Source organism: Populus alba, chromosome 7 (genome assembly GCF_005239225.2).
Source record: "Populus alba chromosome 7, ASM523922v2, whole genome shotgun sequence".
NCBI lineage: Eukaryota > Viridiplantae > Streptophyta > Magnoliopsida > Malpighiales > Salicaceae > Populus > Populus alba.
In genome coordinates this window covers 8,309,159-8,323,216 of record NC_133290.1, presented here as the reverse complement: position 1 = coordinate 8,323,216, position 14,058 = coordinate 8,309,159, and the positions used below count along the sequence as shown (strand labels likewise).

The following is a 14,058-nucleotide window of genomic DNA, read 5'->3' as shown; positions in this document are numbered from 1 at the left end:
AACACCTGTTTAGTGACTTTCACCTCACCACATTCATTCAACCACTGCAATCTATATGGCTTAGGATGCTTCATAGTATTCAAATTCAATGGAGACTGCAATCTACATTGGCACAACTATCTCCATCAATTATCATACTACATACCTTGTTTTGGATATGACATCTAATGTGAAAGATGTTCCCTTTGTTGATCTACATCATCCTCTTTGACTTGTACATTTAGAACACACCTTATAACCAAGGCCTCCCTCTTAACTGGATATGCAATCTCCACATCAGTACAATCCTCCAAATGTGGCATCTCATCAACATCAGATTTTGTCACTTTCATATTCAATCTCACCATGCTTCATGATCATTGTTCTTTTATTTGGACATTGAGAAGCAATATGTCCTCTCCCCAAACACTTGAAACAGTTTATATCATGATTACACATATGTTGCAAACCCTATGATTTATAAATTGATGTGTCGTGAATGATTCAAAATCGGCAACAATGATTCTAATGAAAATGGATGAAGGATGGGTCTGGTTGTGTTGTCTTTCTTTTGGTATTTAGGCTGGATTGTAGTGATTTGAAAGTAAATAAAATGGAGGATATACTAGAATGATACTTTGATAAGTCGATTTGGACGCCACAAAGATCAGTCTAGGATTTCGACGCCACACTCTTTGTGATTGAAGAGTGATAAGTCAGGTAGGGTTCTTCACAAAAACGAATTTGGAAGAACAACTCTTAATTCTCTGAATTAAGTTTTTCAATTTTGGCCAAAAGTCTTTATTTCATATTCTGATACATATTTATCTTTGGAACATCCCTCCAAAGTTAGGTGAATTCAACATGATAGAAGTCAAGCCTAAAAACTAGACTTTTAATAAAGCAAGTAGACAAATTTAACTAACACACGTTTTTTGTTGACATTTCTAAAACATATGCAGACGAAATTTAAAACAGCCATAACTTTTGACACAAAAGTCCAATGCATTCATGGTTGGACAATATAGAAAGATCACGTTATGAACTTGAATTTTACCTACATAAATCTTGTTTTCACATGCATTGGATGACTTCAAATTCGGGTTCAAATCCATCTACTGTTCTGACCGTAAACAACATCAATTCCTTCACTTGCATTATCAATCCAAATACAAGTAGCCCAGCATGAAAAGAACCATTAAGGGCTTTTCCCATCTCCAAGTTCCAATTATAGGCAAATAAGGACCCTTGAACCAATTTCAAACTGATTGCTAATTTTTAACTCCGACGTAGCTTCGTTGCAATTTGATTCGTCAAGGCCCGTTGTAGTTGTTTCGCTCTCGCTCTTGTCATAGGACCATCTGAATCCTCTTGCATATTAGATTTAGCTTTACGAGATGGATTATAATTCCCATGATACACATCATCAGCCCCGGGTTGAAAATGATTTGTCCTCAAATTAGAATCGTCATCATCATCCAAGTACGGAGATAAGTCTTTCACATTAAAAGTAGCTGATACGTTGTAATCACCAGGAAGATCTACCTTATACGCATTGTCATTCACCTTCTCTATAATACGAAATGGACCGTCAGCTCTTGGCATCAACTTGGACTTACGTTTGCTTGGAAATCTGCCCTTGCTAATATGAATCCAAACAAGATCTCCAGGTTCAAACCTAACCATCTTTCGCCCCTTGTTAGCTTGTTTAACATACTTTGTTGTTTTCTCCTCAATATGTAGTCGAACCTGCTCATGTAGTTTCTTCGTCAATTCTGCCTTTCTAATTCCATCCATAGATGTCCTCTCATCAATTGGAATATGAACAAGATCAATAGGAACACAAGGATTAAAGCCATAGACAACCTCAAATGGTGAAAATTTTATAGCCCCATGCACACTACGATTATATGCAAACTCCACAATCGGCAAACAAGTATCCCAACTCTTCAAATTCTTATGTATAACAGCTCGTAACAAAGAAGATAAAGTTTGGTTTACTACCTCAGTTTGTCCATCAGTTTGTGGATGACATGCCGTACTGAAAAGTAACTTTGTTCCAAGTTTCCTACAAAGAGTCTTCCAAAAGTGGCTTAAGAACTTTGTATCACGATCAGAGACAATGCTTTTAGGAATTCCATGCAAACGAACAATCTCTTGAAAGAACAAATCAGCAACATGTACTGCATCGTCAGTTTTCGTACAAGGAATGAAATGGGACATTTTGGAGAATCGATCAACCACCACCATTATTGAATCCTTCCCACGTTGTGTTCTCGGTAGTCCAAGTACAAAGTCCAATCCTTCTACTTGTAGTAGTTGTTTTGCCCAGACCATGAAAACAATCCCTGTTGTAGCTAATGCTTGTTTGATGTCTCCTTTTTTGGCTAACAATAGCCCCTTTCGTGATGTCACCTCCTTTTATTGGCTTCGTAATTGATCCTCTCTAACTTGTTGAGAACTCAGTGGTAACAAGTTCACCTTCTTTCCATTCAGCATAAAAGAATAAGTGTTCTTTCATCCATTGTAGGTCACATCCTTATCAAACTGCCATGGACGACCCATCAACAAATGGCTAGCTGACATTGGTGCAACGTCACATAAAACCTCGTCGTGATAGGTTTTAATGGAAAAAGGTACACGAACTTGCTTTGTCACCCGAATCTCCCCATTCTCATTCAGTCATCGCAAACTATAGGGTCTGGGATGTGGAAGGGTATTTAAACCCAATTTCTCCACCAAGGTAGTTGATGAAACATTAGTGCAACTTCCATTATCAATGATCATCCCGCACACCTTATCTCGAATCTGACATCGAGTATGAAAGATGTTCTCGCGTTGCTCATCACTAACGTCAATTTGTGCATTCAGAACCCGTTGAACAACCAACAAATCTCCCTTCACTGGTTCGAAATCCTCTTCTTGTTCAGCCACTTGTACCTCATCTTCGTCTTCAGTTTCAACCTCATCTCCACTGATCAGCTCTCCATGATCCCCATGCAAAATCATCACCCTTTTATTTGGACATTCCGAAGCAATATGCCCATTTCCCAAGCACTTGAAGCACTTGATGTCCCGAGACCTCCTAGGGTGTTGAGGTTCTGTCACCTTCTCCTTTCCCTTCAAAGAATTAGAACTGGTATTCCCCTTGCTAAACTCCACCTTCTCATCTCGTTTAAGTGTGCTCCATGTTCGTGTAGGCGTAGAAACAGCCCTTGTCGCGCTTGACGTAGTTACACTAGTTCGGACACCTCCTCGTCTCTGCTGCCTCTCTACTCGGGTTGCAAGCTTTATAACTTCCTCAAGGAAGATGTATGGTTGTAACTCAACAACATTAGCTATATCCTTCCTCAACCCTCCAAGAAATCTAGCTATTGTTTGCTCTTGAGGTTCCATCAATTCACATCGAATCAGCAGCAATTCAAACTCTTTCACATACTCTTCCACACTCAAAGATCCCTGTCACAAAGTTTAAAGTCTGATGTATAGCTCATGTTTATAGTAATCAGGAACAAATCTCTTCTTCATCACTCTTTTCATAATTGCCCATGTTGCAATCTCCTCCTCTCCATCCCTTCTCCTCTGAATCTTTAAGTTTTCCCACTATAAAAGAGCATAATCTGTAAACTCAAGTGTTGCCACCTTGCACTTCCTTTCTTCAGAATATTCATACCATTCAAACACCTTTTCAACCTTCTGAATCCACTCCAAGTATTCCTCAGGTGAACTACTTCCTCTAAACGGTGGAATCTTAAGTTTGAGACCATTAGGAGGATTATAATTCTGCCTTCTTGGTCTGACCCTATCATCAGCCTCATCATCCCCATTTGGATCTTCGTCAGCTTCTATAATATCATTTCGTGGCACCCTAAGTGCTTGCCTCGGTTGGGGTTGCAAATTATTTCTTTGCATCCTTTGTATAAGGGTATTCAACTGTTCATGAATTCCCGTCATCTCATCCCGAATCTCAGCATGAGATCGTTGTAAGCCCATAACCTGTGCCTGTTCCAAACTTAACCCTCTTGGCAAATCTTCTTTATCTCCAGCCATAGTTAAGTTTATCAACCTCAATTCCAGCAAACCTTTTTTTTTTTTTGGCTCCCGCCTAAGATCGCAACTGATGCTCTAATACCAGATGATGTGCCGTGAATGATTCAAAATCGGCAAAAATGATTCTAATGAAAATGGATGAAGGATGGGTCTGGTTGTGTTGTCTTTCTTTTGGTATTTAGGCTGGATTGTAGTGATTTGAAAGTAAATAAAATAGAGGATAGACTAGAATGATACTTTGATAAGTCGATCTGGACGCCACAAAGATCAGTCTAGGATTTCGACGCCACACTCTTTGTGATTGAAGAGTGATAAGTCAGGTAGGGTTCTTCACAAAAACGAATTTGGAAGAACAACTCTTAATTCTCTGAATTAAGTTTTTCAATTTTGGCCAAAAGTCTTTATTTCATATTCTGATACATTTTATCTTTGGAACATCCCTCCAAAGTTAGGTGAATTCAACATGACAGAAGTCAAGCCTAAAAACTAGACTTTTAATAAAGCAAGTAGACAAATTTAACTAACACACGTTTTTTGTTGACATTTCTAAAACATATGCAGACGAAATTTAAAACAGCCATAACTTTTGACACAAAAGTCCAATGCATTCATGGTTGGACAATATAGAAAGATCACGTTATGAACTTGAATTTTACCTACATAAATCTTGTTTTCACATGCATTGGATGACTTCAAATTCGGGTTCAAATCCATCTACTGTTCTGACCGTAAACAACATCAATTCCTTCACTTGCATTATCAATCCAAATACAAGTAGCCCAGCATGAAAAGAACCATTAAGGGCTTTTCCCATCTCCAAGTTCCAATTATAGGCAAATAAGGACCCTTGAACCAATTTCAAACTGATTGCTAATTTTTAACTCCGACGTAGCTTCAATCATTGCAATTTGATTCATAAATGTTTCAGAATCCTTGCCACACTTGGAAACTATGTTGTAGCCCATTAAAGATCTTTGTAGAGTTAGGAGTTTCCCAAAATAAGCTGCCACATCCATTTAGGAAAAGAATCCTAGCCAAATAGGAAGTCCACAAGTCAAAAGGAAGTAAATAACAAAACTTGAACAACCTCTGTTGACCCGTGTTTGGATGCCTTGCCAAACTCCGATTGACATGATATGTTAACCCAAGGTATGAAAACATGTCAGGAGCCTCCACGTAAAATTTCAGCCCGATCCAACGGTAGGATTGAGAATTATGACTATTTCCGTAAAACTGGATAGTTGCGCATTTTACGTCAAAATCCGAATTTGACCTTACCTGGATTGTATCACATAACAAGATTGACAATGAATCCTGAAAAGCTTAAACATGTCTAATAGAAATGTGTCACAATGAAAACTTGTCTCAAGGCACCAATACTGTTGGAATAAGAAACTCCACCTTGTAAGTACCACTTTGTGAATGAGAAATATAAGGAAAACACCATGAAGCCAGTTAATACTTGATAGGTCAATTTAGTTTGTTAGAGAACCATAAAATGTAAAAATCTCTCACACAAGTTGAATAAATTCAGTAGCAATATTATTATGATGTCTTTATAATTTGTCCCTACAGAGAATATTTATAGTTTTGAAAATAAAAACACTAATGGAAACCCAAACAAGCCTTGAGTCTTAGTTAATTAATTAAACCCAACCTAATATGAACTAAGCTAACCGTTAGAAATAATGGGAAGGATGTTGACCCCATTATATAGCCCAAATAAAAGTTATAACAAAAAAAACCCATGAAAATAAATTATTTTTGTTGTCGTGAGAGAAGAAGAAAACAAAATAAAATAAATATGAAACAAGGCTTTATATAGAGTCGTATTGCCGCCACTACTATCCTTGAAAACAAGGAAAACTTGCCACCTCTTACTTCCTTATTTTTGAAAGAGAAGCTGTTGCCACTTTGTTTCCTCTTTCAAGCATGGATTCCTTTAGATAGCCTCCCACGGTCTCTTTTTGAAAAACAAATCCTGTAAAATAAGGAAAAGAACAAAAAAAAAATTATAAGCCTTCTTACCACTATATACAATCAATAATTGATATGGAATCCTTATAAAAAAAAATGGATATAGAATCCTTGCAAACTATGAATAGTAGTTACTGTCATAAATGTCTCCATGTTTGACACGAAATCCTTATAGAATAGGCAAGATAATAGCTTCCACATATGCTTCCAAGAGCATTAAAGGATTCATGTATTGAATGAAATCCATATTACACAAGGAAACAATGTGATGTGATCCAACCATTAAAAGATCCATTGGAGGTTCCAGTTGGTCCACTTACTAGTCTTAGGGCTAAGAAGTTCAAATAAGCTTTCAATGGACTTCTTCAAGATACATGGGCTAAGGTGGACTTTAAGAGGATTTGTAATAATAAAGAGCAATCTTTGATTAATCTGATTCATGTTCAAGATAGGCTTGTTGGTGGAACCATGACCATTACACAAGGATTGGGAAAAGAAGACTAGATTCAGATAGTTTGACATTTTGTTACTCTTTGGTTCATAATGGAAGCTACAAATAGAATTTCTATGTGAATCTAGTAGGGCTGGAAACTAGACTTCCATACCTTTCCAATGGTATATGAGATGCCTTCTAATTCATTAATATGAGAGAGAACAATCCATTTTAATTAAGCTTTTGCTACTGCCAGACATAATGTGGAAACAATGAGCTTGTCTTATTTAATTAGTTGGGCTATCAAACTTTATTTATTTTGAGATGAGACATTATACTTGAATCTTAGACTTGTTTATTTTTTTAAAAAAAATTTAATTAGTTTGGGCTAGATTTAGCTTGGGTTAATTATTATTTAAATTGAACTTATGTGAGGCCCATTAGGGAAACTAGGGTTTAGGCTTGGAGTCTAAATACTCTTTAGGAATAATTTTAGGGTAGACTTTTGATGATATTTTCAGCATTTTAGCTGACCTTTGGTTGCTCAATCTTGGTTCTTGATTGAACTTTCAACTCTTCAAAGAATTGACTAATCTTTGTTGTGAATTTATACTTCTTTTGCTCGTCTCCAGGTATAGTGATGCGGACAAGCCCAAAAACACCAACAATGACCCATTACATGTTCCAAATGGACCAATGACTCGGTCCAAGACAAAGACATTGAAAGACGCATTGAATGCATTGGTTTTGAAGGTTTCCACCAAGTCAGAATTGGAAGGTCCATTAGAGTATCTAGAGGAGACCCTAGTACATCTTATCCATGTGCAAAAGGGGTCCAATACAACCTTATTTGAGCCATGAAGTGAGGACAGCAAAGGAAACAAAGGAATCCTACTACAACTTGGAAACAACATGGTGGCTACCTTTCCTTTTGTTTCTAGGATTAAGGGGCTGCATGGAAGGCTATAAATAAGCCTTCAATCAGTTCTGTACTATTTTAGTTTATTCTCTTCTTCTCATGGCAGAACATAGATTTAATATTGGGGGCTTTATTTTATTTTGTTAGCTACAACCCAAGGCTTGTTTAGGCTTAATTAATACTTTGTTTTAAGCTAGGATCCAAGGCTTGTTTGGATTAAGTTATGGGCTTCTCAGATTAGAGTTTTGGGCTAGTTTTGAGTGGACCTCATATAAGTCCACATAAGGGGTCCATTAGGGTTAATTCTTCAGGAACTATTTAAACCCATGTAAGCCACAATTTCGGCAGCTTTGATGATTATTATTCTGAATTTTTTAGTTTTAACGTGTGAGAGTGATTCTTGCATTCTTCAGTTCTTGAACGAACTGAATCTGACTTATCAAAGATTAATTGGCTTCGTGGCATCATTCTGCTCATTCCAATAGTGTTGGTGCCTTGGGGCAGGTTTCCATTGTGTCACACTCCTATCAGACCTATTTTGGCTTTCCGAAATCAGATCTCAATCTTGATTATGGGTTGCGAACCACGTGATCATGAGGTCAAAGATGGACCTTGGATTATTCTTGATTATTAAACACTAATGGTGTAAGAATAAGTATGGTGTAAACTCAACATGGACCTTAATGTTTAATATTAACATGTCTTATCTTTTTATCTTACTAATTCTTAATACCTTGCTTGTTAAATGGTTAATCTAGATTTGTGTTGTATAACACCTGGTACAACAAATGCTTGACACTCTCATAGCCCAACCATATGGTATTACCTACACCTGTGCTATGAAAGGAACTTGATTTGTTGTTAACATAAGTTAGCATCATGAATTCCTGACAATATTTAAAAGTTTGGTGTTACTTAAATAAGATAATTAATATGATCATGTTAACAATTTATAATGAGCTATTAATGACAAATCATCTGATTGGAACCTCTTTTGTGTATGGTTTCTAGTTGAATAATAAGAGTTTACACTATATTTGTTTGAAATACCATTAGTGGATCCTCTAACCTTGACATTTTGTTTTATCATTGTTTAATCCTTACATTAATCTTCCATCTCAAAGTTCTCATCAACTTCTTCTTTTTTTTATTCTTTATTATTGTTGTTGTTGTTGTTGTTGTTTTATTGTTATCTATAATTTATACAATTAACCTCCCTGTGGTTCGACCCTAGTCTTGCCGAGTTATTTAATACTTCGACACTCCTGCACCTGGGAAAAGATATCAATCTTTTGGTCGTGTTAGTGATGATTCAAGATCAAATCCTTTTGAAGAGAGATAAGATAATGAGGACTAGCTCAACACCATGACCAAACACACCATCGACCATTTAGAGGTGTCAAGTGGGCCAATTAAAAGGGTTAGGGAAAGAAGCTTAAAGAAGCATTAAATGAGCTTGTTCATCATGTTTGGGTCAACATGAACTTAGGGGATCAAGTGGCGCAAATGGAGCTCAAAGAGCAGCATTTGATTCATTTAATCTAAGTGCAAGAAAGGCTCGATCCATATGCAACATAGGCCTAATGTGTTCGGCTCTATAACAACCTTGTTTGGGCAAGATTTTCTAATATAACAATGATTAAAGTCAACACTTATTCTTCTTTTTGTGCAAGGTAAATTCAACCAAATGAGATCCTTAATGAGAGAGGATTCTTTGTATTCAAAAGAAGTTTTCTAGTGTACTAAGAAAACTAAAAGGCAACATATTTGTTTTCTATGCTATGGAGGATTATTTAATGATTTGTTATCTAGGAAGGAAACTAATAAAGTCCGCAACTAAAGAGAAATGAATCATTATTTTTGTCGAAGTAAAGTAAAGAAACCAAGCTCTACAAGGAAAAGCTAGAGGCGATAACAAATATTTCCAGGAATTGATTCTCCTAGTCTATTTAGAATTTCTAAAGTCAACAATTGATCCTAGAGCTACAAGAAATGATTACTTGGCTAATGAGACTATTTAGGCTAGAAAATAAGACTCTTTTATGTTATTTTATTTGTTATTTGCGGTATCATGCTTTAGACCTTTATTTTAATTTTTGTTTTCATGTTTTGGGTTTGCATAATTAAGGGTTTGGGTCTGATTATAACAAGTCCTTATACAAGTCCACATCTCGGGTATTGTAGGGTTTAGCTTAGGTTATTACACATAAAAACATCTTTGTAACTTACATTTCAGTTTCATGTTTTTTTTCTTAACAATAATTCAGATTGTTTCATCTCTCTTTGTGAATGTGTGAGGATGAGTTTTCTTTTCTACTTTGGTCCTCTAACAAATTAAATCGACTTATTAAAAAACAATTGTCTTCGTCGTGTCATCCTCTACTTCTCGGTTACGAATTGCTATTCGTTGGGTGGGGGTTTTAAATTTCAATAGTTTTGGTGCTTATGTTCAAAGTAATCTATGTGTCACACTTTTGAACTTGATTTCTTGACTTTTCAGGAGTTGTATCGTTTACATGTAGGTTACGTGACCAAGTGCTTACGGGGTTTGCATCATTAAGTTATTTTGAGAATTGTGCTTTGTAATTTTTTTTTTTTGGTTATATATCAGTCTCATGGATTTAGTTTTTTATTTTTATTTTTGAATTTAACCTTTAACATTAGATTTGTTGAAAATAGAGCTTTGAATGTTTTTATTTTCTTTCTATGAATTTTTCCCAATCTAGTGAACCATGTCACATGTTTAAATTAACCTGAGTTGACTCGGGTCATTTTGTTTTGCCACCTTATCCAATTAATTTTTTTTTCAGTTTCATCTTTCAACATTCACTCAGTTAGAAATTGGGCTTCACAATTGTTCTTAATTTTTTTTTCTATGAGATTATCATGATCTTATGACAAAGGTTGCGGGTTTGGTAGGTTGACTCAAGTTGTCTCTATTTATTTTTTTTTGTTCTTTTTTCATTGAATATTTTTTTAATTGGGTTTCATAATTTGTTTTCTATGGGATTATCCTAATCTCATGACCTAGGTTGCGAGTTTAGTTGATTGACCAGAGTTGACTCGATTTATTGTTTTGAGTCCTTTTTTAATTGAATATTTTGTTTTCAATTCCACCCTTCAACAACTCAATTTTATTTTTTTATTTAGTTTTTTTAAAAAAATTTCATCATTCAATGTTAGGTTAAGGAATATTGTTTCGTAATTTATTTTTTAATTTGCTTTATTTGGAGTTATTCTAGTCTAATGGATTTAGTTTTTTTTTCCTCTCGATTTCAAATTTCAACATTGGATCTGTTAAAAATGGAGCTTCAAAATTGTTCTTATTTGCTTTTTGTGATTTAATATGTTAGTTCGAGTTGACTTGAGGTTTCTAGGTTATTTTTTTTATTTCATCAGTCAACACCGAATTGATGAAGATTGAGCTTTGTAATTTTTTTTATTTATTTGCTTTCTATAGAGTTATCCCGATCTAATAACTTGAATCATAAGTTTAATAAGTTAATCTGAGTTGACTCAAGTAGTTTCTTTTTCTTTTTAAATTTAATATTTTTTAAATTCATCATTCAATATTGGATTTATTAAGAATTGTCCTTTATAATTTATTTTAATTGTTTTTTTTATAGAGTTATCAAAATCTCAAAACTTTATTGCAAATTTAACAAATTAATCAATGTTGATTCAATATCTTTTTAATATTTGAAAAAAAATATCATTCATTGTCTACATATTAGTATTTAAAAAAAAATGTTCAAGATATTTAATGTTTTGTGCTTACAATTAAATTATTTTTTTTAGAAAACAAGGCTAGAACTTTTTTTTACATTTTAAAAAAATAATTCGATCACAGTGCAATGCGGTTATATTGGTGATGGAAAACAATGAAAGATGACTGAAAACTATCAGATGAATCCAGCTTCCCATGAGTACTTCTATTTGGTAAACGAGGCCTTCAACATGAAATGTGCAATATTTCTCGATGATGACCCGAGATAACGTAATCATGCAGGATCCCAGTAGCCAGAAAATATCATGCATGGTCAAACATGTCAAAATAGAGAACCAAAGAAGTCTCAAATAGCAGATAATGTCTCTTAAGAGTAGATTATGAAATTGACCCCTTAAATCATAATGACTGCCAAAACATAATACTAAAAAGAAAAGGAGCCGATTTGCAATTTGCAGCAAGAAACACAATTTGCTGCACATCCCTAAACTTGAGCTAATGCCTTGGGGGCAACTTGAAACCAGTTTCAAAATGCCCACAGTTTGAGCTGGCAAAGATGACATAAACGAGAACTAGCTAGATATATACAGGACTTCAAATGTATACAACTGACAAAATAAATAGCTCTTGTTTTCTAGCTACAATACTGGATTCCCAGTGCACTTGCTACACAACCAAATTAAGCGCTTCTCGACTTTGAGAGACAAGAAGATCTCCCTTGCGCTAGGTTTCTTGAATAGATCCAGAGCAGCAAAGTAGACTTCTTCCTTAACTCGTTGAATCTCATCTAGTTGCTTAATACAGTCAGCTATACTGTATCTCGCATTAATTTGCCTTATAGCAGCTGTCCTCAGCTTTGATGCAGCTGCCATCTGAAATAGACCCGCAGCAATAGCATCTTCAATGCCCTTGCGACCTCTTTTACGATTAGCAGTTGTAGCAGAAGTACCGTAGGTAGGCGGTTGATATGTGTCTTGATCATCTGCTACATCATCTGCTTCATCAGATTCTGAAGAGGATGATTCCTCTTCCATAGTGTTCAAAGGAACCTTACTGCAAGCTGAAGGAATCCCTCCCTCTTGTCTATGCTTCCCATTGGTCATTGGTTCAGAGAATATCATGCAAAGTTGTTCGTACATAGGGCAGCCACTGCTTCTTATAGTCTCAGCATCAGGGCGTTCCTAATTTGTACATTTCACAGAGTGTTTAAGGGCTGACATTCAAAGAACATAAATCAGCCTCCTGCCCCAGGTTTGGAGGAACTCCAACCCTGATAATATGCATTACAGGCTAGTACCGGAACTAGAAGTTGCATTATACATCATTTAATGGCATTATCAAGGAAGTAGTCATTGGTACCAGTTTTAGCATAATTAAATAAAAAAGACATATAAATCCAATAAATATATATCTATTGTAGCCCCAAAGTACGGGTTCAAGTAGGCTTCCTCAATCTTTAGACAGGAGAGGTTTTCAATTGCAAAAAGCAACGACAGAAAGAACATACCTTTATGTATGCAGCCCATGCTTCATCATTGGCACTAATCATCCCTGTACATTCATCCAAACTGAATTCACTTCGTTCAAGAAGTGAGCTTGCAATAGCATATTGCCTCCTCAAGACTGCATATTTGCTCTTCAACTGCTCCAAGTCCCATCTCAAACTTGTTTTCCGGTAGAATTCAGCACTCATATGCTTCCATGCTTTTTTGCCAAAAGAATTGCTAATTCTGTTCCCTCTTTGAACCTGATCAACCATCATGTCCAAAAATACCTTCGTGACATCATTTGTCCATCTAGCCCGTGGTTGTTGTTCTGGCTGCTGAGGTACTTGTCTCCTTGACCTCATAATTCGACTCACCATCTACAATTCCATTAAAAAATTTTAACTTCAAAAAAAAAAAAAAAAAAAACCCTCTGATCATGAAAGGCAACACTTTGCAAGGCTATACAGAAAACCCAGATCATACATGGAGCAATATTCAAGATTTTTCAAAACACACCCTTTAAATGGCCATTGGAAGAGATGATATCAAATGCCCATCAGCTTAAACGTGAGCGTAAGAGGTAAAAAAGTTGAATACTACTAACTACTTTTCCACTCTAAACACATGATTAACTTTTCAGCAAAGCAAGTACTGCCTTGTTTTTACAAGATCATGTTAACAAGTTATCAACAAAACAAATTAGCGAAGTTCAGTATTTTACATTGAAAATATAAATGGACTCCATCATCTCCATTATCAAGAAACAATTCCTATGCATAAAAGTGGTCTCCCCATGTCATCAACAGCGAGGAATTGATCAAAGAATGACAATATTTTAGTGAATATACTTGAAAAAGGATCACTAAGCTCAAATTTATTCTTAAGTCCCAAGAAATAACCAAAATCAAGTCTGCCAACTGATAACAGTATCCATCAGAAAGTAGAGAAGTAAAATTATCCAAATCAAGAACACTACATGCATCGATCTCATAAACATGAATTTAAAAAATTCAACACTCAACTTATCAAAACCAGGTAAAATTGAGCTCATTTTTATTAACCTTTGTTAAAAGCAATGGAATAAAAAACACCCACTAAATTAAAAGAACTGAGAGATACAATTTACCTTAAAAGAATGATCTATCTTTCAGCAAATTAGTTGGGAATTATGTAGAAGCACATAGCGCTTCGAAATCTCCCAATTCTAAAACACGCTGCTTCGTTCTTGAAGATTTTTTAGACGAGACTGCTGTTAGGCTAGTTTACACTTCAGTGGGCTTTCCTTATTGAGTGATTTGGGCTTTCTATCTGTTGGGGCCTACGGGCTAGGTCCGAGGCCGACGTACATTATACAGCAACAGCAGGACAAAAGGTTATACAATTTAGAATTTGTACTCCATTATTGGCCTCTGTTGGCCACCTATGTGGGTCAAATTATTATTATAATTTAACGTAAAAAAATTATTCAATGGATTATGTGCTTTAT

At 35.5% G+C, this 14,058-nt stretch overlaps 1 protein-coding gene across 1 annotated transcript; it reads right to left on the bottom strand.

The window, feature by feature from the left end:
- Positions 1-11,436: 11,436 nt before the first annotated feature.
- Positions 11,437-13,823, bottom strand: LOC118030557 (L10-interacting MYB domain-containing protein). Its single transcript, XM_035034711.2, has 3 exons — positions 13,699-13,823; positions 12,593-12,949; positions 11,437-12,266 (listed from the first exon to the last, which is right to left on the bottom strand). The coding sequence occupies exons 2-3, from the start codon at positions 12,947-12,949 to the stop codon at positions 11,724-11,726; spliced, it is 900 nt and encodes a 299-aa protein (XP_034890602.1). The 5' UTR covers positions 13,699-13,823; the 3' UTR covers positions 11,437-11,723.
- Between the last annotated feature and the right edge of the window lie 235 nt (positions 13,824-14,058).